The 24,182-nt window shown below is 43.3% G+C and overlaps 1 protein-coding gene across 5 annotated transcripts; it reads left to right on the top strand.

Annotated features, from left to right (window-relative positions):
* The first annotated feature begins 336 nt into the window (after positions 1–336).
* On the top strand, positions 337–23,692 carry AAAS (aladin WD repeat nucleoporin). Of its 5 annotated transcripts, none has more exons than XM_058172447.1 (18): positions 337–476; positions 1,652–1,874; positions 2,486–2,603; positions 3,985–4,112; positions 5,317–5,429; positions 6,091–6,182; positions 6,432–6,478; positions 7,015–7,113; positions 7,941–8,084; positions 9,274–9,394; positions 10,120–10,244; positions 10,411–10,471; positions 11,518–11,608; positions 12,678–12,771; positions 13,242–13,309; positions 15,880–15,955; positions 17,071–17,155; positions 23,309–23,692. In XM_058172447.1, the coding sequence occupies exons 3-18, from the start codon at positions 2,577–2,579 to the stop codon at positions 23,450–23,452; spliced, it is 1,515 nt and encodes a 504-aa protein (XP_058028430.1). In that variant the 5' UTR covers positions 337–476; positions 1,652–1,874; positions 2,486–2,576; the 3' UTR covers positions 23,453–23,692. The 5 variants fall into 5 exon arrangements, with proteins under 5 accessions (XP_058028430.1, XP_058028428.1, XP_058028429.1 ...); XM_058172445.1 differs by having other exon boundaries at positions 2,486–2,608; XM_058172446.1 differs by having other exon boundaries at positions 2,482–2,603.
* Positions 23,693–24,182: the final 490 nt, after the last annotated feature.

Raw genomic sequence — 24,182 nt, 5'->3', positions numbered from 1 at the left:
TGCATATTTTTTACATATATATATATGTACGGTTACCCGCGAAATATGTTGTTTTATCTATGACAATTGTGTATACTGTTGTGACAAAAAGAAATTAAAAAAAAGAGTGCCTGCCATTCCTGTCCTATTGTTTCCTTTCGTTATATTCAATTAATTTAGTTATTACATACTCATATATTTATATATTGTATAGTTATTTCATGCTTACGCTCATATATACTGTGTGAAAAAATAAATAATAAAATAAAATAAGCGTTGGGAACTCCTGTTACCCGCCCGATCCGCTAGGAGGCGAATCCATCCCTAAACCGAGCCAGCTCGAGATCCACGGCGAAGGCAAAAGCGTTCGCTTTGACTCTTTTGACCCCGTGCGGCTTCCGTCGCCGCTGCCTGAAACGGTTACCCGCGAAAAGGCGAAGTTGGCTAGACCGCTTTCGCTCTCGGCCTTCCTTCGTTCCCAACGAAAGGGCGGCCGCGTAAGTACGTGAGACAGGCTCGGCCAGGCCTGGTCCCGCTGCTGGTGGAGGTGGGGGGAGAGGGGGGGGATCGGCTAGGCCTTTTCTTTTTCTCTGTCTCAGCCGAGCGCTCCAGAGCAGCGCTTGGCACTCCGCCTCGGCTGGTTTCGGGAAAATGTGGAGGCACCGAGTTGTATTTTTCCCCATGTCAGGCCACCGCTTCTCCCTCCGGGGCCCCACAGCAAATGTTTGCGCTCCCTTCGAGGAAGCTCAATTCCACCCGGATTTATAATCAGCCCTATAAATGATTGTTTTATTCCAAAGTGGAACTCTGAAAGTGAGTCCGCTTGGATTTATAATCATTCCTATACACCGAATATATATATATATATATATTCGGTGTATAGCAATGATTATATATATATATGTATATATGTGTATATGTATGTATATGTATATATGTATGTATATGTATATATATATATATATATATATATATACATATATATATATATATACATATATATATGTATATATATGTATATATATATATATATATATATTTGTTTTCTGAGGTTTTCGCAGGTGTTTGTATGTAGGACAAAGACCTACATATATATATATATGTATATATGTAGCGGCGACGGAATATATATATGTAATCTCGATAAAACAATAAAGTGATCCCACTGGATTTATAACAATTCGTGTCACAGGGAGTCCTCGACTTACGACCACAACGGAGCCCCAGATTTCAATGATGTTCAGTGAGACAATGGTTAAGTGAGTTTTGCCCCACTTTATGACCTCTCTCACCACAGTTATTAAGTGAATCGCTTCAGTTATTAAGATAGTAACATGGTGAAGTGAATCTGGCTTCTCCATTGACTTTACTGGTCAGAAGGTTGCAAAAGGGGAATCACAACATCCCAGGACACTGTGACCGTCATAACTCAGTTTGAATCAGTTTGCTAAGCGTCTGAATTTTGATTACGGGGCTAATGCCATGTTCTTTAATGTGAAAAATGGTCATAAGTAACTTTTTCCCCATGCCGTTATAACTTTCAATGGTCACTAAATGAACTGCTGTAAGTCGAGCACTTCCTGTACAGTTATTGTTTTATCAGAAGGGATAGCTGTCAAAGTGGGACTGCTGGATTTATAATCATTGTTGCTATTATTGCTATTTCTTTCAGATCATCCGAGATGCTGGTAATGACCTGAATGCACAACAGTGATAAACACAAGAATCTCTGCACTGAAGGCCACATTTGAGAAAGTCCCTGAATCTGAACAAAAGTCCATCTAATCCAACGCTCTGTATCTTGCAGCGGTCAGCCAGATGCCTTCTGGAGGCTCACCACTAGCAGGGCATGAGCGCCATCCATCTGTCCCTCTCTCCCCAACCCCCAGCAACAGGTATTGATTGGCATGCTTTGGGCAATTATCTTCCTCTTCCACTAACATGCTAGGTAATTCTTTAGAAGTATCTTGTGCCTAATTCTGTGCATATTTACATGGAAATAAAGTGAACTAAGGCGACCAACTTCCACGTACGGTAAGAGCAGATAAGAATCACTGTAGTGTTCCTGATGGTCTGAACCATTTAAAAAGGGATGCCCTATTCTGTAGGATTGTAAAAACCTTATGTGTTGGATCAGAATAGCAGATGAGCTTTTTTTTAATGAGAGTGTACAGTATGTTATTGCTAGCCTTGATTATGTATCATATGCTGTTTTTGCCAGTTTATTTTGCTTCAGTATATTATTTATTTTCCTTTTCTGATTGTTATTGTTATTCACCACTCAAAAGTCACAAATTATGAGAGGAACAATTTTGCAAAGCTTTTAAGTCAATTGCCTAAATTATTTGTATTGAAGTAGGGGCTAAAACTTGCTACTGGCCTCTTTGGAGTAGTTAGTAGCACTAGGTCTAGCCATGTGCAATTACTTTGAAACCTCCACTCCAGCATGGTGTGCTTCAAGGAGTCTCTTTTCTTCCTCTTTGCTTTTTCCTCAATGACCAGAAAGATGTGTTCTCTAGCACTCTTTCCAGTTCCACCTCCTCCAGGAGACATCACCCTTTATGAATTCAACAATGCCTTAGTTTCTGGCCGGAGCTATGAGAAACTTCCACTTACTTTCCAAGGTCAGGTAAGTCACAATTCCCGACTATAGAAAGAAATCAGCTACCATCTTATCTTAAAAATAGGAAGCCTTCCAAAAATTTTATGTCAGATGGATACTTGACTTGATAAATAAGGAAGGGAAACAATTTGAACTTTTCTTTAATCTGCTTGAAAGGATTAATGATGGGTCTCTGCCTCTAGTCTAGTGAATCAATACTTCAACTCCTGGTTGCATTGAATTAAATAATTCTGGGAGGGCTAAATTGCAAAAATCCAGACATCCACTAAATGGCAGTGGAGTGATGGAGAAAAATCTTGATTCTTTACTGCCTTCTAATGGTTGCCTGGATTCTAACAGCCCACCTCTGGTAGTCTTTATTTTCAGTGATTTGGGAAAAATAAAGTGGTTGGAATTAGCCTCAAAATATAAATACATATTAGGAAGGGCAGAAGAATTGCTTAAAAGCAGTACAGGTAGTCGTCATCTTAACAATCATTCATTTAGTGACTGTTCAAAGTTACAACAGCACTGAAAAAAGTGACATGTTTTCACATTTGCAACATCCTCATGGTCAACTATCAAAATCAAGAAACTATGCAACTGGCATGTATTTATGATACTGCACTGTCCTGGAATCATATGATCACCTTTTGTTATCTTCCCAGCAGGCCTCTGAAAAGCAGAGTCAATAGGGGAAGCCAGATTCACTTAATGACTACAAGACCACATTCACTTAATTGACATCTGTGGCAAAAAGGTCATAATATGAGACATAACTCATTTAACAACTGCCTTATTTAAGCAATGGAAATTTGGGGGTCAATTGTAGTTGTAAGTGATGAACTACCTATATATGACTTCTGAAAGGGATTGGCTTATGTCCATCAGAAGGTCTTCAGAAATACTGATAGAACAATTTAGTGCAAACTTGAAAAGGATGTTCAAGCAGAGGAAAGTAGGCAAAATAACAGAAGGTAATAGGCTGAGTTGTTTACGTTTGACCAATGCAAACAAAATTCTTTTCCAAGAAAATATTTAATTCTGTGACTTACTTTATGTAATGTTTAATTAATGTTTCTGCTAGGAAAAGACCACATATAAAAGCTCTGTGCCTTTAACTAGAAGCTTTAATTTCTAGCTTTTTGAATGTCTGGGCAATTTGAAGTGTGGAGGGAAGGAGAAGGAAGAAACACTTCGTATATTTTGCAGTATCCTTCCCCTGCCACGCCCACCAAGCCACACCAACCGGTAGGAAAAAAAAAATTGATTTCACCACTGCTATAAACCAAAGTGAAACTGGAACCATGATTGGTTGTCCAGCTTTTTTTTTTTTTTTTTGGTACAATTAATTCTGGTCAAGGAATTTTACGTTCTTCTTAATTCTGTGAATAATTGTGCAGATGGAAAGTCTTCCCACCCCGGCTATTCCTAAAGAAAACCTGAAAGCTTTCAGTCGCCTGGAACACAGCACCAAGCCGGCCTTCATTCATCACCGGGAGTCACTCTGGAAGAGGTGCATCAGAGCCTGGTGAGTTTGGATTGGATTAGGATGTTCATGCCAGGGCTTCCTGCTTCCACACATCGATTGCCCTCAGCTTTAAGAAAAGGGCACATACAGTTCTCAGCTGAAGAACTATAAGAGGAACACCAGGTTTTTTCCTTTCTGGGATTTGTCTCTGCTGTTTTCTTTTTTCTTTTTTTAATGAATTTCTCAGTTTCAGTATATGAATCAGAGGAGAAAAACATTGGTGGAGAAAAGGACAGGCTAAATAGATTAAAAAATGGCCGCAGCTTCTAAGGATGACCTCGCTTTCTGGTGATTAGATCAGATTTGTATTTAAGTCTACAAGCCTTCCACCTTCATGTTTTTAAGTCCTTGTCCAACATGGTTGTTATTTTCAGTTTTAGAGTTGTTTAATGTTCACAACATATTTTAAATCAGTTAAGAGAACTGCATTTGTGTCTTAGTAGAGTTGATGCTTAAAAGGATATTTCTTATTTTAGACAGTAAATGGGGTAATAATACAGATAATATTCTCTCCATAACCTATCCTTTTGATTGGCATCAGCCTGGTATCTTATGCGTAAGAAGCAGTTAGTTATAGTTATTTGCTTGACGGCTATTATGGTACTGACAAGAAAATCCAGAACTAGGCTGTGGAAATTAGTGATGTTCTTCCACCTCTCTTAGCATTAAGGACAGACGGACGGACACACACACACACACACACACAGAGAATGCCTGCATCTTAATTCTGTAGCATTTCATAGGTGGAGAACCAACATAACATTAGGGCAGCTGTGCTTGGTCTTCTCACCATTCTTGATATGTTTTCCCAGGCCCAGCCTGGTGATGACAAAGCAGCACAGCTTTCCTTTGATATTCTTACAGAAGAGTAAGCAAGGAAATTACCTGGTTGAGTTGAGCAACCTGAAGAAGGTTTGGCTTCTAAACGTAGATATTCTGCAACAGATCTGACTGATGACTGAGGAGAATATTACCGTAGGTACTTGGGTAATCAGTGAGCCAGGAGGATAGGGAATAAAAACCATGAGGCCGGGTCATAGAAGAACACTGAAGCTTCTCATTAGAGAAGCTGAAAGAGAAAAGCTATAATGGCAAAATCTGAAGTTCCTTTGATGCACATCAAATTACTTTTCCAGTTGCGCGTGGAACATAATCATTGCTCCCTTTCACCTATAGCAGCTTTCATACAATATATTTTATTCAGGCGTGACAATGGAGTGGCTGGTGTGCTTGAAGAACTCGCAAACGCAGAAGAGGAACAGGGCTCAGACCCGGGAACGAATAAGCAGTCTTGGGTGGAATCTTCAAAGGAGCTAGGTAAGTGTACTAAGGATCATACAATACAGCTTGACTGGTTGAGGAATGAATAGGAAAATCTTTTCTTAGCTCTCTCTCAAAATCACGTTTTTCTAGAAATTTAGGAGCTGGAGATTGGTGCAATAATAAGAGCAAACAAGGATGTGGGAGCGATGTAGCTCTGATATCCACTGCCCCCATTCATCCTCGGGATTGATTTGATTAAATTGGCTCACTAGAAAGATATTATTTCCTGACAAATTTCTCATGGACGCCCCTCCGAAAGCTTTACTGGAAGAATGATATGCCGTCTCCCATCTTTCTTCTGGCAAGGATGTAACATTACTCTTGCTGAAAAGAAAAAGGTTTTTTTGAAGATAAGAGATAAGTATGAGAAAAGAAGATTGATCCAGCCCATTAAGGTCATTTTTTAAAAACATGTACATATTTAGAGTTGGCACATCTTGTATCTTCTGTACAGGTAGTTCTCAACTTCTTCTTGTGCCATATCCGTCACTGGATGTTGGCGATCATGCTGGCGATACTATTTTTATCAACAGCCGCACTTTTATAGCAGTTGTTAAGCAATCTCGCGGTTTTACATCTAAATCCACTCTCTCCAATGGGCATTTTTGCCATCAAACAACTGGTTGTAAGTTGAGGACTGTCTATTGTCTTTCAGCTCTGAAATGGATGAAATCCGGATCTCGATGTGCCTTAGGACTCTGCTGCTGGATATCCTCCCTCCATGGCTCCTTCTTTCCCCATTTGTCGGTGAGGTTTACATAACATAGCCCAAGTAGAAGAGAGGGACGGGGGGAATTAGTGACTGGGAAGCATGCTAATCCATAGTGGGATCAATAATTGCTTGAGATGTCAGATATGGTAGCTGTGCCTTCTTTCCATTTCATGGAGGGAACCTTTCCTTCTCCCTTTAGCCAGTTTCTCCTGGATATTCAGATATGGCCAGTCTTAAGTGGCTGCCAGTGAAGTATTAACACTTCTGTTTCTTCTTTCTCAAAGCTGCCAAGTGAAGATATAATAGCAAAATTCTCCCAGGCTGTGGATTGGTGAGTCCTGGGTGGTTTGCATGTATCCAGTAACCAAATATTAGTTGCTGTTTGAATCCTCTCCCTTATTGGAAAGGAATCCAGTTGATCTGCTTTAAACCTGAAATTGACATATTTTATCAACATGATACATATTCCTCTCTTTTACTATGCATAATTGATTAGATAATCTCCAGAGCCCTTAATCATATTTCTGAATGCATATTACTTTGTAATATGCATATTACTTTGTGTAAAGTTCCTATTTATACAGTAGAATAGCAGGTATTGGTACAGTAGAATACAGTAGAATAGCAGGTATATAAATGCAAGCTAAAATGTTTTCTTTACACACAAGTGTTTTCCGAAATAATTGCCTTGTTAGTTAGCCATTTTAACATGACTCTTCAGAAGCACCCAGTTTTCATTTACACTGACATTTTCTGTGGTAAGCTGCCAACCAACTGTGTAGCTTCTATCTTTTAAATCCCGCTTGGCTTTTAGATGGAAACAAGCCCAAAGGATTTTTTTAAATGCCCCTTGTCTTGCTTACACAGGGCAGGTTGCTCAATCCGAGCTTTTGCGTGGCATCCTCATACCAACAAATTTGCCGTGGCCCTTCTGGATGACTCCATCCGTGTTTACAATACCAACAGGTAAGGGACCTAACTGGCCTAAGGTAGACCATTATACTCTGAACAGACTAAGGCCAGTGGCAATTAACATGGCATATGACAGAAAGCTTGAACTCTACAGGGTGGTATAGAAAGTTCTATTCAAGAGTTTACTTAAGAGTTAATTAGTACAGGTCCAGGAAAAGAAATACAATTCAACTGTTTTGAAACTTACCATATTTGGTAACATATTTTGATGTGAAAATTTTGTGCCGGTATTCGTCGTTTGGTACTCAACGCACAAGTTAGAACTTGTCGATGTTGGCCGCCTTAGGACTCACAACATTATTCCTTATGGGGAAAATTTGTTTGGTACTCATCCAATAGAAATGGATCATTACCCGCAGAAAATCAATTGTCAAACAACCTGCCTAGTTGCTCTGTATGGAAAGCTACATAAATAAAAGTAATTGTTTTATTCTTGGGTTTGTATGTAGAAATAAAACTTCTTACCTACTGATTGGAATTTTAGGAACTGAAAGGGCCATTAATCCAGCCCTCTGCTCAGTGAAAGACTATTTCTGTAGCGTATTCTTGAGCACATTCAGGAAGGAGAGCCTACCTTCCTTTCTGCTAGGACGTTTCTTCTAACACGCAACTGAAATTTATCTTTGTATAATTGAAGACTTCCTTTGTCTTCCACTTTGGAGCAACAGTGGACAAATCCTGATTTGTTTTCTATGTCATGTTATTTTAAGGATGTTTAAGCACACATGTAGGGTAGCCTACATGTGATATGTGCTGATATGTGCCTGGTATCCCTGGCCCTCCAGGCAAATTTATATCTCTGTTTGGATTTTCTTTTCCAGTACTATAGTCCCAATTCTGAAGCATCGTTTGCAAAGAAATGTGGCTTTGATGGCCTGGAAGCCACTGTGCGCATCTATCCTTGCTGTGGGGTGCCATAGCTGTGTGTTGATTTGGCATCTGGATCCCACTTCACTTTCTACCAGGTAACCAGTCAGGTCTTGTGGATTAATCAGTGATGGCAGCCCATGTTAGCCACAATTGCTATTTCGTTGCTGCTATTTGAAGGGAATGCTTATTAGATATCAAATGCATGGCCCAGTTCTTTTACTTTAAGTGTATTTTTAGTCTCTACCCCGTTATAGTTTTTCCCCATTCTTCCACGTACCTTTTCCCATTGCCAAACTACGTATGTCGTATATCACATGTCCCTTCTCACAAGTCTATGATCTAAATAAAGAATGCAAGAAAATGAAGGTCCATATATTCATTCAGTTTCTGCTAATTGGAGATAAAGAAAGGAAAGCTACCATCTCCCATCCCATCCCCCAGGAAGTCTTAGCAAGTTCTGGGTCTCCTCTCAAGGACATAGGCAGCCTTCCAGCAGTTAGTGGTAGTGTATGAAGATCTTTGTGGCTTTCAGATTCCTTATTTTAATGTCTTTGTTTTCTTCAGTTTGTCATCCATTTTCTGTTGTCTCGATACTGCAAGCTTCTGAACAGAGACAATATCTTTCTTATTGATCTGGGAGTTATTTTTGCGGAAGGCTGGGATCCAAATGTTTCAGGCCACTAAGTGCCCAGCTCCATCCTAAGTCTTTAACAGTGCTACTCAGTCTCTCTGATGTTTGGTCATGCGGTTACTTTCTGCACACATTGCTCATTTCCGATAATGGGGATGTGGTGAATTCTGCAGCACTGGATGATAGACGTACCGATGTACCTTGCACGACACAGGGAACATTTGCAGAAGGACTGTTCGGTGCTTCGGACTCAAAGGGAAAAGGTGCTTTGGAGCCTTCAAGGTTGCAGTCATAGCACCTCCCTTCAGTTCCTTAAAGCAGCCACATCTTTTCCCAGCATCGCACACTTGTCGTCCACAGTGGCAGCGCAACCTTAGAAAAGGATACATTTGGGTTAAGGAGAGCTGAGTGGTGCTATGCAGCTCTTAAGCCGCTTCTGACCTTCAGTTTCAAACTGCTGTACAACCTTAATACCCAGTTTTATTTTGCCAGCAAACGTGCTCGTATCTGGAGAAGCAGCTGGGTGGGCTTGCATAACACAGTGACTTCTGGTTTAATTTTGGCTTGCTGAATAGGTTTTCATAAGATGCCAATGTAAATCAAAAGAAACCACATTATGAGCTTCCTGTGATGTGTGTCTCTGTTTCCTGTAGGCCTTCATCTGGCTGTGCTCAGGTGCTCAGCCATCCCGGCCACAGTCCCATCACCAGCCTGGCCTGGGCTCCCAGTGGAGGATTGCTTCTGTCGGCCTCACCTGTTGATACATCCATGCTTGTAAGTATATTGTGCTGTTACTGCTATTTTGGCAGTGGTGGGATTCAGCCGGTTCAGGCGAACTGGTAGCGCAGACCGTGGTAGGCCCCGCCTACCCACCCGGAAGTAACGCCATCCTATTTAGCCACGTTTTGGAAGCCATGCACATGTGTGGAAGGTGCATGCGTGATCAAAGAGCATGCATGAAAGTCTGAGCATGAGCGGAAGGTGGCACGTGCTCTCACATTTGCGAACCTGTAGGGAAGGTAAGTGAATCCCACCTCTGTATTATGGTATAGAACAGAGGTGCAGAACGATGACCCCTCTATGACTTGTGGACTTCAACTCCCAGAATTCCTGGAGTTGATCAGGAAATCAGGAATTCTGGGAGTTGAAGTCCACAAGTTATAGAGGGGTCATCGTTCCCCACTTCTGGTATAGAACAAGAGATAGCATAAAAACTGTGGCAAATAGAGCCATAGACATTACTCTATAGTCAATGCCTTTTTGTAGATATTGGTTCTCTCAGGCAATGGAGGTCCTGAAATTGTCAGCAGGTTTGGGGACAAATGTTTTTGGCAGAAGGAGTCCAGGGTACATGGTGTTAATTAATTTTTATCCCATCAGACTCTTTATCAGTGGTGTCATTTTAATTTAAAGTGAGGGCTACTAGAAGATTCCTGTTGGAAGAAACACAGTGCTTTCTTTCCACAGTGGCTTCTCTTCTTTTGACCTTGTGCCGCTAGGTATGGGATGTTTCCACAGAAAACGCTATCCAGTTGCAGTGGTTTGGAGGAGGCGGGGTCACATACCTGGTTTGGTCGCCTGATGGCAGCAAGGTGCTAGCAGCGACCCCTTCAGCAGTCTTCAGGTGAGCAGAGAAGCCTTGAAACCAGCCATCTAAGATGAGCCCTCTTTCTTTAGTGGAGTAATGGACGGTGGGGTAAGAACAGTGAATGTCATTGCTCTTCTCCTAGCTGAATGGTGCTCCCAAAACAATTTCATTTCTTTTTATCGACTTGTCCATCTTGTTGCAGAGTGTGGGAGGTTCAGATGTGGACTTACGAGAAATGGCCAACTATCAAAGGTCCTTGTCGGGTAGGTTGGGAAAACAGGATGGTGAAGGGTTCTTATTTATTTACAAAAATGGCGGTTCTGCCCAGTTCATAGTGTTCAGGGTGGCTTACAAAAGGAAAGACAGGAATAACCACTCAAAAATAATGAAATCCAGCTCAGTAATATTACATACCCAAAGACGAAGCTCTCTCTCTGGTCTCAGTAAAATCTTGAAAAATCCCCCCAAAATCAGTTATCAAAACCCAATTTAATCATGTAGTCTTTTCATTCAGGAACTAAATTTCTATTTGGAATTTTCTTATGATTTTAATATTATCAGTCATTTATTCGTTCATTTATACTCTTTCCTTCCTTGCAAAACACTAATAAATAGGTTGCTGGATGTAACTCCAGGGCTGAGACTCTTAAGCATCCCCTTCCGTAAATCTGGCAGATTATTCCTGAGGTGTCCTGGAGCCAAGCTCTCTAGAGGACTTTATTGGCCAAATCAGATCAATTGATTTGGATGCAGACTACCAACCTACCCAACAAAGCAACCAGAGGATCAATGTTCTATGACAGGGGCAGTTTTTGTTGTCTCTGGACAGCTTTCAAAATCATCTTCATGTAGAATGGAGTTACAATAACCTAACTTCTCCAAAACTAAGGAATATGTGTATCTTAAGGTTCAACTGTTGGGTTCTTGGTGTTCACTGAACTTGGGTTTTTTAGGTATTTTATTAGCAGGCCAAGCAATCCAATCAACCTGAGAGAGAAAGTGGAGTTTGCTGACTTGGATTGCCAAGTTCTTTGTTGAATTTTTTTTTCTTGATTAGGATATTATTTCTTCTTTGACTGTTTATCTGGGGGTCAACTACCAGCAGGCAAGCTATATATAAATAGCTAGCAAACTCCACTCTCCTGTGGATTGATGATGTTACTTAGCTTGGTAAAATTCCATCGTAGGAATACGACCAAACATAACAAACATCCAGATCTCAACAATTTATTTAGCAAAGAATTTTGGTCCCTTTGTTTTACCTGCATTAAAAGTGCATTTGTTTTCCATTTCCTCTGCCTGATCCCAGACTGGTTGCTGGAGTCCAGATGGCAGTCGTTTGCTGTTCACCGTCCAGGGGGAATTTGTGATCTATTCCTTATCTTTCTTGGAATACAGTGGTGAGTGTGCAGCTGTAACACAAATACGGCTGTTGTGACCTAGGCTTCCTGTGTCATTAAAACACACGAGTAGCCCCAGAAACCTCTTTTATTGCAACAGCTGTGAATTACGTTCATTCACAGCTGAGTCCCAATTAGTTGCAAAAAGTTCTTCGTGAGAAATCCGTCGGGATAATCACCAACTTTTATCTCCCTTGACACGCTGCCAAAGACCTACTTGGCAAAGCCACACGGAGTCCAGAATCAAACAGAGATGCCGACTGGGAACAGAATTAACAACGTTGCTTTCCTGCAAAGGACCCACATGCCTTTGCTCCTCTTTTAAGCTTTATGGGTGGGGCCAATCATCTCCAGGCCTTACTCCCGAGTTCTCCCTTTAGTTTTAACTGTTCTTGCCTTCTGGCAGCTCTACACATGTGCGTGCTAGGAACAGGCTCCTCCTGTTCCTCTGCTTCTCTGATATCTGACTTGGGAGACTGGAGTCCGTGCATAACTCCCAGATGGCCCTGGCCCCATCTCTGCCTCTGACGCAGAGCCCTCATCCAAGCCTTCCCCAGACTCCAGGACTGGCCCATGTTCCTCCCCAGCCTCCTCACTGTCCAACTCCGCTGCCAGTTCTGCAGGCTGTTGGCAGACCACAACAATGGCTTCTCGGTTTTTGCAGTATGAAAAATAGTTTTAAGGAGCATGCTTGAATCTTGGGTCTCTTTAATGAAATGGAGGTTGAGGTTGTTGGGTGGTGTTCTTTGGAGATTCTTTCTTGTACATGCAGTGCATTGGAGCAGAGAAGGAATGCTGTGGAATAGATTTTTGGCTGGTCTATGGAGTTGGCTTCAGTGTCTTGCATAATGAGACTTCATATTTGTTTAATATACAGATTTGATTATTCTGCACGATACTTTGTTATTAAATGAATACAGATAACAAGTCAAAGTAGAATCTGGAAGAGCTGCTTGTCAAAGTAATCAACGACAGGAAAGACGGACAGGGAATCTGATCTGGGTGTAAAGCCACTTTCTACCTACATCCTCCTATTCTTTGGTTTCTCTCGTAACTTCCAATATTTCAGGAGAGCAGCAAAGGCAGGTCGGTGGGTCTAAAACCGCTTCCATTGTGGCAGATCTTTCAGAGACTACGTTCGAGACTCCCTATGGGGAGGAGAGGTGAGAGAAAGGGACTGTACCATGTCTATGTGGAATTTGTTTGAATATTTCTAGCCTTCAACACTGTTGTGGTTGCTTTAGAGCGTTGATACGTTGATTGCTGGAAGCGTAGAGAATTGGGTTTGGGTGGAAGTCAAAAAAGATTCTTCTGAATAGGGTTTCCAGTAATTAGAAACCCTGGAGCTAGAATGTATGGCTCAGAAGCTCCTCAAACCTCAGGATGGGCTGCAAATAAATTTAATGTAGTAATAATAATCAGATAATAATACATATTTGTAGAATGAACTAAGGTTTTTTGTGTTTTTTTTTAAATACAGTTTTCCCCTATTAATACTTTTTTCAAAAAGTTTTTAAATTCCAGACTCCCAACCTTTTTCTTCCTGTTGCAGCAAAGTTTGAATGTTGGTGGTTGACCATTAACACTTAAGCATTTTGCTCTGCTTCAAGTCCTCTGTGTCCCTGTGTTGCAGGATTGGAGGGGAAGTGCAGTCCATGGTTTGGGATCCAAGCGGGGAGAGGCTTGCGGTGGTCATTCAAGGTGAAGCCTGCTTCTTTGAAACTCGGGGGTGGGGGGGAGGCAGCTTGGGGAAATGGAGGGCAACGGGGGATGCCCTCAGCAAACATGCCCATGCCGAATTCTGGGTCCTTCTCCAAACACAGCATTTTGAAAAATCTTTGAATGTCTTCGTCTTTGAACGTGAGTGCAGGTGATTCATGCAGCCAGACATAACAGCCCCCTCCGCCCCTCCTGGATGGGGTCTAAGACTTTTCGGCTTGAACCCTTCGGGGCTGCGAATTGTCCTGGGGGGCCAAAAGCCCGACACCAACCGTACTTTGAAGAATGGGCTGCGGCGAAGGGATTGGGAGGGATTGGCTGTGGCCGATGTGCTGGGGCCAAAGACTGGGGGTGGGATAGCCAAGGAGAAAAGTTTGTGGCTAATAATGCACAAGCGAAAACCTTAAGGCGAAATAGGCAAGGCGAAGGGTTCAAGCCGAAAAGTCCCATTCCATCCTGGATATACAGTCAAGCAAAAATCATGTCGCTTCAAAAGCCCTTGAGCAATAACATAAGGATGTGCTTTGTTTTAAAGGACAGTTATAGGTTACATTTCAAGGCAAAAGGAAGGATATCACCAAACCCAGAAAAGAAAGGCTGGGGGGGCGGGGGGGGCGGGAAATGCCTTAAAGTTTCTCGAAACAAGGATGAATCTTGTGTTCTTATTAGGATGATTGTATTTCTGTACTCGTCAGATAAAATCCTCAAAATATGTTAACTGTGTGGGTAATTCAGAATGTTGTGACACTTTCAGTACATTATGTGGCTTTTGCTCCTTTATTCCGTCTGCATTTTACATTCTGCCTTTCCTCCAGAGAGCTTCAAATGAAACATGTGATCCTTTCCCCTTTCCCACAGTTTACCCACAGATCTATAAAGGTTGAGACATTTGCCCAAACTGACCCCCTTCAGTTTCAAGATTATATATTTGGGGAAAAAGGGACACGGTTGAAAGAATGCCCACTTCCTGCTTTCTAAAAGCACATGCGTAGGTTAATCTGTTGTATTTGGGAATGGCGCATCCTGCTAGAAGACTGAAATGACCCCCAGCCCTTTATTTTACCCCTTTTTTTTGTAGAAATGAGGGGAAGGGCACTGTAAGCATGAAGAGGCTACCTTGCTGTGCCTCAGAAAACCTCCTAGTGTTCTCTCTAAAGCTGAGAGTTGCCTCTTCCTTCACGATTTCTTAAACACTCTTGCCAAACAAGGCAACCCTTCTCTAAGCTCTGAAGAACCCAGGGGGAAGCATAGGCAGTAGCTATTTTATATATTGGGACTGCTTTAATGTTATGGCGTTTTTGGGTTTATAGTTCGTTTTTCTGTTGAACACCATCCAGAGTCAACACTGAGTTGGCCGGCCCTATAATCTAATAGATAAACAGCTGAGAAAGGCTGGTGGTATAGGAGAAATGTCTTGGCCGAAAAAGAACTAGAAACAGTTTCTTCTGCATCTGAGTAAACTCCTCTACATCCCACTTTCTCACATGCGCATTGATTTTTTGTTTTTCAGAAAGATTTGACAGTGCAGTCCCAAGGATATTTATTGGAAAGAGTCCCACCTGGTTTATTGAAATTTATTCCCCTAACTCTGGGCAGGATTGTGCTGTCAAAGCACCAACCCCACCGATTGCATATAGCTGTCAACCAGTTAGACAATCCCTCCCAGCTCAGCCCCTGATTTGCTGTAACCAATAGCAAAGATTCTTGTATTGTAGCTTGTACTATTCTAAAAGCTTGGTGTAAATTGCCCTGTTTTCCTTCAACTACATTTCCGTAAGACGAGAGGAGCAATATTTAAACATGCCAACAAGTCTATGTCAGTTTACAGCAACCATGTAGATTTTTCTCCATGGTGATCTGTCCCTAACCTTGTCCTTCAGATGCTCCACTGTGACTAAGTCCATCCCTCTTGCTACTGGTCCCGCTCGTCTCTTCCTTTCCAACTTTCACTGCATTAGAGACTTCTGCAGAGAGCTAATTCTTCTGATTATAATATGTCCAGAGTAGGCTAATTTGAGTCTCCAGGGAGAAACCCGGATTAATTTGTTTGATGATCCATTGATTGGTTTTCCTGGCTGTTGATTGTATTCTCAGGGGCTTTCTCCAACCCAAATGTTAAAAGCATCAATATAACTAATCTCGATCTGCAACCATTTGTCAGTAATGATGGTGCTGAACAAAGACTGGTCCTCAAAGTTCCAGCTGCCTCAGCACCTTGCAGTCACATGATTAAAATCTGCAACATGTTTGCACTTATGAATGGTTGCTGAGCGCACTGCAATCATGTCAAAATCAGTGGGGAAGACAAAGGAAGGTCGTAGGTTGCTGAGCTAAGTTCTCCCTATCTTACAGATGAGGCCCAAAATCTCACATATCTGGTTGAGAAGATCTAGGAATATAAGCACAAGGTCCATCCCACCTTCAGCTGTTTTAGGTGATGTCACCAGTTTAGAAAACCCATTTCTTGCTGTCACATTCTGCCCACAGTTTACATCTGAAGTGCTTTGCCAAGTTCCTTACTTTTTAATGTGTTTTTTTTTTTCTCCCCGCAGGAAATTTGGATGCCTCCAAGACTATCATTGCAGTGTTTCGGACTCGCAATAACCCTGTGTTTGAACTTCTGCCCTGGTTTGTATTGTCCTGTCCCTCTTTATCTGGAAATGGATTCCATAAGCCATTTCTTATCTATAAAAAAAAAATCTAGATTGTTTTTTTTTTCTTTAAATAGTTTCAAATGGGAGGGTCCTCTTCAAATTATTGTGATTATGGTAGGGAGGCAGATGAGGTAGGTTTCCCCCCCCCCCATCTTTGGAAATTTTGGGTTAAATTCCAGCTCATGTTCCTGTTAAGTGAATTACTGCAGTTGATAAGTTAGTAACATGGCTGTTAAGTGAATCTGGATTCCCCATTAACATTGCTTGTCAGAAAGTCGCAAAAGGGGATCACAGACAACCTGAACACTGGGAAAGATAGTTAGGAGATGTCCATTAGACCACAGGTCTCCAACCTTGGTCCCTTTAAGACTTGTGGACTTCAACTCCCAGAGTTCCTCAGCCAGCTTTGCTGGCTGAGGGACTCTGGGAGTTGAAGTCCACAAGTCTTAAAGGGACCAAGGTTGGAGACCCCTGCACTAGACTACAAGTTGCTCACTCTATACAGGCAGTCCTCGACTTACAACAGTTCATTTAATGATCATTCAAAATTACAACGGCACTGAAAAAAATAGATTTGCAACTTTTTTCCCACTTATGACTGTTGCACCATCCCCATGATCACATGAGCAAAATTCAGACACTTAGCAACTGACTCATATTTCTGACCGTTGCACTGTCCCCGGGTCATGTGATCCCATTTTATGACCACCTGACGAGCAAAGTCAATGGGGAAGCCAGATTCACTTAACAACCGTGTCACTAACTTAACACTGGCAATGATTCACTTAGCAACAGTGGCAAAAGGTCATAAAATGGGGCAAAACTCACTTAACAAATGTTTCACTTAGCAGCATAAATGTTGGGCTCATTGTGGTCGTAAATCGAGGACTACCTGTATTTAAGCCAAAAAAGCAGGAGAGGTAGCACTCTTGGGATATTAGGGAGTGCTAGACATCACTAGGCCAGGTAATAAGTATTTTAATGTACTTTTGATGTGTGCTGAGGATCCCAGACTGCAAACCTCCAAGCACTATCGAAACAGCCTTTAGGCTGTTATAATATGCACTCTCCTTCTTCTACCACTTCTAGTGGTTTTGTACAGGGTGAAGATGGGGTTCAGCCACAGCTGATCACTTTTCATCCTTGCTTTAAGAAGGGAGCCCTTCTGACAGTGGTAAGTTCAATCTCCAAATACTGAGAATTATGAAGAATGCCTGATCCAGCTGGGAAGAATTGTAGCTGTCTTTGCCATTGCGGTTGCTACTTACATCTATGTTTTCTAAGTGCTGTAAAGAGGGCTAAGCTGACTAAGGAGAGGGAAGGTTTTGCTGTCACTAGATATCCTAAAACACGGGTGGCAAACTCGCGGCATCCTATTGCCGTCATGTGACATATCGTGATGTTTTTCCCATTCAGGGAGCTGGGGTGGGCGTGGCCTGCACGTGATGCATCCAGTATGTCCACGGGCCACCAGTTTGACATCCCTGTCCTAAAACATATACAATATAAAGTTGGCTTATTTGCTGATTTGTCCACATTTCCCTTAGCATTAACAACAATCTCTCTGGATGGCTTATTATCTGGGCATGGAGTAACTAAGATTTCTCTTGTCTATTCTAGAATATCCTAGGTGAAAATTTAAAAGGGGTATATTTTACTCAACAGCTGGGCTCTTCCCAGTCACCATAGTAAGGATTAGTGTAAAATTATCTCCAGATCCAGATGGGGTGGATTGCTTTGTAGCCTCATGTAATTCAGCTTAGATATTACTCTGATACTCAATGATTGTTTTGTTTTTCTGAATTGCGTAGTGTTCTGTCCCCTCCCAGCCTCAGCCACGCAAGCTGGCTAAACGAGCCAGTAATTGAGTTCACGGCTGCTATCAGTCCTGGCAGGGAATCTGCAGCTGCCTGCCAAAGTCTCCCTTATCTTGGGGTTGCCGGGCAACCAAGAAGTCAGCAATCCAGGCTGAATGTTCAGCTCAATTCTCCATGAGTCAAATAGTTCAGCTCACTTCTCCACGAGTCAAATAGTTCAGCTCAATTTTTGCTTGTCACGGAGCAGAAGAGCAGCCAGGGCTGCTTTTATACTCTGTGGAGTGTGGCCCCCTGACTCAGCACTCTCTAGGCCTGCCCCACCCTTTCCTTTGTGTTAGCCGCCTCTCGTATCTCTGAAACCTTTATTTATTTATTTATTTATTTATTTATTTTATTTATTCAAATTTATATACCGCCCTATCTCCCGAAGGACTCAGGGCGGTGTACAGGTATTAAAAGACATATAAATACAATATAAAACAATTAAAAAACTGATTCTAAAAAGCCCGTAAATTTAGAATTAAAATATCAAATAAAACCCAATTTAAAACCAATAATTAAAAATCTAGCTCAGCCCTGCACAATTAAATAAATACGTTTTAAGCCCGCGGCGGAAGGTCCGGAGGTCCGAGAGCTGACGAAGTCCGGGGGATAGTTCATTCCAGAGGGTGGGGCCCCACAGAAGGCCCTTCCTGGGTGTCGCCAGGCGACATTGCAGCGCGGCACCCTGAGGAGACCCTCTCTGTGAGAGCGCACGGGACGGTGAGAGATATACGGTAGCAGTAGGCGGTCCCGTAAGTAGCCCGGCCCAATGCCATGGGCGCTTTAAAGGTGGTCACCAAAACCTTGAAGCGCACCCGAAAGCCACAGGTAGCCAGTGCAGCCTGCGCAGGATGGGTGTTATCACGGGAGCCACGAGGGCTCCATCTATCACCCGCAGCCGCATTCTGGACTAACTGCAGCCTCGGATGCCCTTCAAGGGAGCCCCATGTAGAGAGCATTGCAGTAATCCAGGCGAGGCGTCACGAGTGCGTGGTGACCGTGCATAGGGCATCCCGGTCCAGAAAGGCGCAACTGGCGTACCAGGCGAACCTGGTAGAACGCTCTCCTGGAGCGGCCGTCAAATGGTCTTCTAGAGACAGCCGCTCATCCAGGAGGACGCCTAAGTTGCGGACCCTTTCCATCGGGGCCAATGACTCGCCACCGATGGTCAGCCGCGGATTTAGCTGACTGTATCGGGATGCGGCATCCACAGCCACTCTGTCTTGGAGGATTGAGCTTGAGCCTATTTCTCCCCATCCAGACCCGTCGGCCTCCAGGCACGGGACAGCACTTGATAACCGTTGGGGTGGTCGGTGTGAAAAATACAGCTGGGTGTCATCCGCATACAGCTGGTACTTCACACGAAACCACTGATGATCTCACCCAGCGGCTTCATGTAGATGTTAAACAGAAGGCGAGAGGATCGACCCCGCGGCACCCCACAAGTGAGGCGCCTCGGGGCCGACCTCTGCCCCCGTCAACACCGACTGCGACCGGTCGGAGAGATGGGAGGAGAACCACCGATAAGCGGTGCCTCCACTCCCAATCCCTCCAACCGGCGCAGCAGGATACCATGGTCGATGGTATCGAAAGCCGCTGAGAGGTCTAATAGGACCAGGGCAGAGGAGCAACCCTGTCCCTGGCCCTCCAGAGATCATCCACCAACGCGACCAAAGCCGTCTCCGTGCTGTAACCGGGCGAAAACCGGACTGGAGCAGGTCTAGATAGACAGTTTCATCCAGGTGCAAGGGAAATTGATATGCCACCATACTCTCTACAACCTTCGCCGTGAGCGGGTTGGAGACCGGACGATAATTACCTAAAACAGCGGGTCAGGGCGGCTTCTTAAGGAGGGCCTCACCACCGCCTCTTTCAAGGCGGCGGAAGACACCTCCACCAAAGAAGCAGTCGTAATCGCCTGGAGCCAGCCTCGTGTCACCTCTCGGTGGCCAGCACCAGCCAAGAGGGCACGGGTCCAGTAAACACGTGGTGGCATTCAACCTACCCAACAACCTGTCCATGTCCTCGGAGCCACAGGGTCAAACTCATCCCACACAATGTCACCAAGACCGCCCTCACGCATCTCGCCCGTATCACTGCAATCTTGGTCCAGACCATCCCGAAGCTGAGCGATTTTATCGTATAGATAACCGTTAAACTCCTCAGCACGTCCTGCAGCGGGTCATCCCGCTCCCCTGGTGTAAGAGGGAGCGAGTCACCCAAACAGGGCGGCTGGGCGGTTATCTGCCGATGCAATGAGGGAGGCGTAGCTACGCCTCGCTTCCCTCAATGCCACTAGGTAAGTCCTAGTATAGGACTTCACTAGTGTCGATCAGCTTCGAGCAGCTAGACCTCCAGAGACTCTCCAGGCGTCTTCTCCGGCGCTTCATCCCTCTCAGCTCCTCGGAGAACCAAGGGCGGTTGGGACCTGCGCCGGGTCAGAGGCCGCAAAGGCACGACACGGTCCAAGGCCCCCGCCGCGGCCTGTTCCCAGGCCGCAACAAGTTCCTCAGTCGAGCCGTGAGCCAGACCCTCAGGAAATGGCCCAAGCTCCGTCCGGAACCCATCCAGGTCCATCAGGCGCCTGGGACGGAACCAACGTATCGGCTCCGTCTCCCTGCGGTGGTGAATGGCGGTCAGAAAGTCCAGGCGAAGAAGAGAGTGATCTGACCATGACAAAGGTTCAATGACTAATTCCTTTAAGTCCAGATCTCTCAACCACTGACCAGAGAGAAAAATCAGGTCCAGGGTGCCACCCCCAATGTGAGTAGGGCCATCAACTACTTGGGTCATGTCCAAGGCCGTCATGGAAGCCATGAACTCCCGAGCTGCCGTCGATGACGAGCCGGACCTGGGATCTAGCCAGGCCTGGTTGCCATCAGCCAGGTCTGGAGGCGTGGTCTAGGGGGGAGGAGAGTCAGGGGACGGAGGCCTCGTTACCTCCTCCACCTGGCCTGCCTCTGGCTTCTGGAGCTGAGCCAGAGGAGCCAGTGCTCCAGAGCTAAGTCCTGATGGCCCTCCCCCCTCACTTTCCGAGTCACTTTCTGGCAGGCCCAGCTCAGGGGACGCAGACACAACACGTAGATTGATCTATTTGGAATCCGTGTTTAGGGATTTGTTTGGATTTTGTGCACATTTCATGATTCTATCCTGGGCTACGTATACAATTAGAAACTTAAGAGTCCCAAGATTATTAATTTTTAAAAGCAGCTTTGAAGCCCTTAAGATGCTATTTCCAGAGTTCTGAAAGCTGAAATGAAATATGAGGCATACTTGATTCCTGTGCCAAAGTTTTATATTTATTTTATGTAAGAAAGTATATCACTCTGACTAAAAGGAGATCAATCCCTATTTCAACATAAATCATTCATTTAGACATATTACCATTTTGGAAAGAGGTTTTGTATTTATCTATTTATTGTGCTTTTAAACTCAGTTCTCTTCTGCATGGCTAAGAAACTGCAGGATAACACCAAGCCTGGGTATAACCCCCTTCAAAAGTTACTACAAAATTGAAAATTAGAAGGAGAAAATTACAACTAATGCAGACATTCAAAATTACCCATTGCTCCCTCGTTTATGCTGTGCTCCTCATAGGCATTCTTAGTTTTCTGTAATATGTAAATGGAGATCCCTGTTTTTCCCCCTCTAAGAATTTAGGAATAAGAATCCAGGAATAAACTATGGCTTCTGAGCATAACATATTAGAAAGTAAGCAGACCAAGTTTCCCAATAATGTGTAAGATCATTGAGTATTAGATCTGTCAATCAAAATAGGGCAGCACCAGCAATTCCTCCCAGTTTATATTCTGGAGAGAGATGAGAACTGGAGTGATGGGGATTTGGACAGATGAAGGAAACTTAAAAGTCCTAGGGAAAGCCTATTAATATTAATAGCAATAGCAGACTTACATACCGCTTTACAGCCCTCTCTAAGTGGGTTTATTGCCCCCAACAATTTAGGTCCTCATTTTATCGACCTTGGAAGGATGGAAGGCTGAGTCAACTTGAGCCAGTCAGGATCGAACTCCTGGCAATGGGTAGTGAGTTAGACTGCAGTACTTCATTCTAAACACTATGCCACCATGGTTCAATATTAAGAGAACCTGTTTTCAATATATTTTAAATTGGGGGATTGTGTTTTTTTGTATCTTCTCCACATTCCACCTGAGGTTTTTGGGGTTTTTTATTTATTAAATTTATATGCTGCCCAGCTCACTGTCAAGATATATATATAAGAAATTAGAGGCGAAACATAGATGTCAGGAAAGGAAAAGGCTTCATAATGGCTACAAAACCAATAGAAAGAAAACATATATGCAAACAGGCCAGAGAATCATCTTCCAGGTTCTTTAGCCATATTCCAAAAGCAGGTTTATTCATTGATTTTAAATACATAGCTATATTAACAAATATATAGCTGCCCATCTTAAACCAAACTCTGGACATCTTGCAGCCAAGAATAAAACATGCATAATAAAACCAAAAGCAATAAACCCGATAAGCAAAAGCAGTTGATCCTCACAGAAGAGGCCAACATCATGCATAGCACACCCACTCATTTATCTTTCCAATGTTGGCTTTCTGAAGCACATTTCTGCTTTAGACAAAGAGTGAAGCTCCATGACCTGGGATCTCTCCCAGCAAGAAGAAAGAAAGAGCCTGCGATGGTCTAGGTTAGGGGTATCAAACTCAAGGCCCATGGGCCGCATCTGCCGGACTGGAAATATCAAAGGACCAGCCCGCAGTGCCTCTGCCAACCAAAACAGGCCATACGCAGCCCATTTTTGGCCAGCAGAGTGCTGAAGGACGACTGGATTGGACAGGATTACATGTGGCCTCAAATAAGTACCTGATCTGGATAGAAAATAGCATCCTACAGTTCAATGACAGATTGTACATACTGTGGGTACATTTAATCTGCAATCAACAATCTATAATCATACAATCTATAATTGATAGCCACTTCTATTTACTATTCTTTACCTCTGCTGTTAGAACTTGTATTATCATGTTATTTATGCTATTGTTTATAATATCCTAATATTATGTTGTTATTAGTTGAATAGTAAAAAATACAATTGTATAAATAACTTTTCTGCCTGGAAAAGCAGTAGGGTATAAATTTAGAAATAAAAAGTTTAGTGGAATATGAAGAATGAGTAATAAATGTTTGTCAGTAATATCTGGTAGAAGAGATAGAAAAATGATTATAGTAAAGAACTGTGGAAAGAAAGAAAAATGCATCTTGAGCTGTGTCAAACCCCAACAATGGCCACACCTGCCCTGGCCACGCCCACCATGGTCATGGCCACCCCCGGGCACACACCCCTGGCCTTCCGAGGTCAAACCCAACCCTGACGTGGCCCTCAAGGAAACCGAGTTTGACACCCCTGAGCCAGCTTGAGGAAACAGGGATGCTTTGCTTCTATTGCCTTTGGTTTGATGTTTGTGTCTTTCTTTCACAGTGCTGGTCAAACGGAAATATCAGCCACGTTCCGTTCTTCTTTGTGACCGCTCAGTTTCCTTCATTTAGTTCTGGGCAAAGTCCTCTCTTGCCCTTGAGCAGCTGGAGCAACACCCGGGAGCAGCCGCTGTTTTCCGAACTCTGAAGGGTCAACTTTCCTAGGACTTTGCTCTGAAAGGCTCCCAACTTCTGCCTCCATCAGCCTGGGGAGATCCGGGACTGATTTTTGGATTTGATTTTGTATGAGTTTCTGTCTTCCATGAGCTGGGCGTAAATTATAGGGTCTGCAGTAGAGACTGGACCTAAGGAATGCCTGCTTGCTTTCCTGAAATGGACAATGTTGTAGTTGTATTTAGGGCAGAAAATTAAACACATCAGTTCAAGATCCTGTTTTTGCCTACTGTTCTTCTCCCTGCTAGTCAAATAATCCTCTCTACAAGCTTGTTTTGTCTAATTGAGAGATTAACTGTAATTTTGCTGAGCATGTTTTTCACTTGCTGCCTGACGTGGGCTTTTCCCAAAATTTTGTGTTGTTCTGAGGATTTGTGAACTTTTATTTCCTGGAAGTATGAAGAGCAAAGACAGTTTGTTGCCCTTGAAATATTTTGAACTATGACTTTCACAAATTTTGATTGAAGGGGTGGTTAAAAATTGGATAGATGCCAAGTTGTCTACCACTGTTTGGCTGGGGCACTCATTGCAGTAAGTTGTCTGTTTATTCAGTGTTGGCTTGGCCAGTTGCATGAACCCAGGCACTGTGGTCTGTAAACCATAGTTTTTGACTCGGTATCATGTGTCTTCCTGTGGGTTAACACAAGATGTAAACTAGACGAGTAAAATTAGCTATTGGTTTAGGGCAATGAGGGAACAGGCAT

This window comes from Ahaetulla prasina, chromosome 2, assembly GCF_028640845.1.
Source record: "Ahaetulla prasina isolate Xishuangbanna chromosome 2, ASM2864084v1, whole genome shotgun sequence".
NCBI lineage: Eukaryota > Metazoa > Chordata > Lepidosauria > Squamata > Colubridae > Ahaetulla > Ahaetulla prasina.
The sequence above is the reverse complement of the archived record's forward strand: the minus strand, read 5'-3'. Positions and strand labels throughout refer to the sequence as shown.

Excerpts from the sequence above, each read along its gene's own strand:
- AAAS (XM_058172443.1), top strand. The coding sequence starts at position 1,798 with ATGCCTTCTGGAGGCTCACCACTAGCAGGGCATGAGCGCCATCCATCT. Across the intron at positions 6,479-7,014 it reads TTCTCCCAGGCTGTGGATTG|GGCAGGTTGCTCAATCCGAG; the intron begins GTGAGTCCTGGG and ends TTGCTTACACAG. Across the intron at positions 9,395-10,119 it reads CTGTTGATACATCCATGCTT|GTATGGGATGTTTCCACAGA; the intron begins GTAAGTATATTG and ends TTGTGCCGCTAG.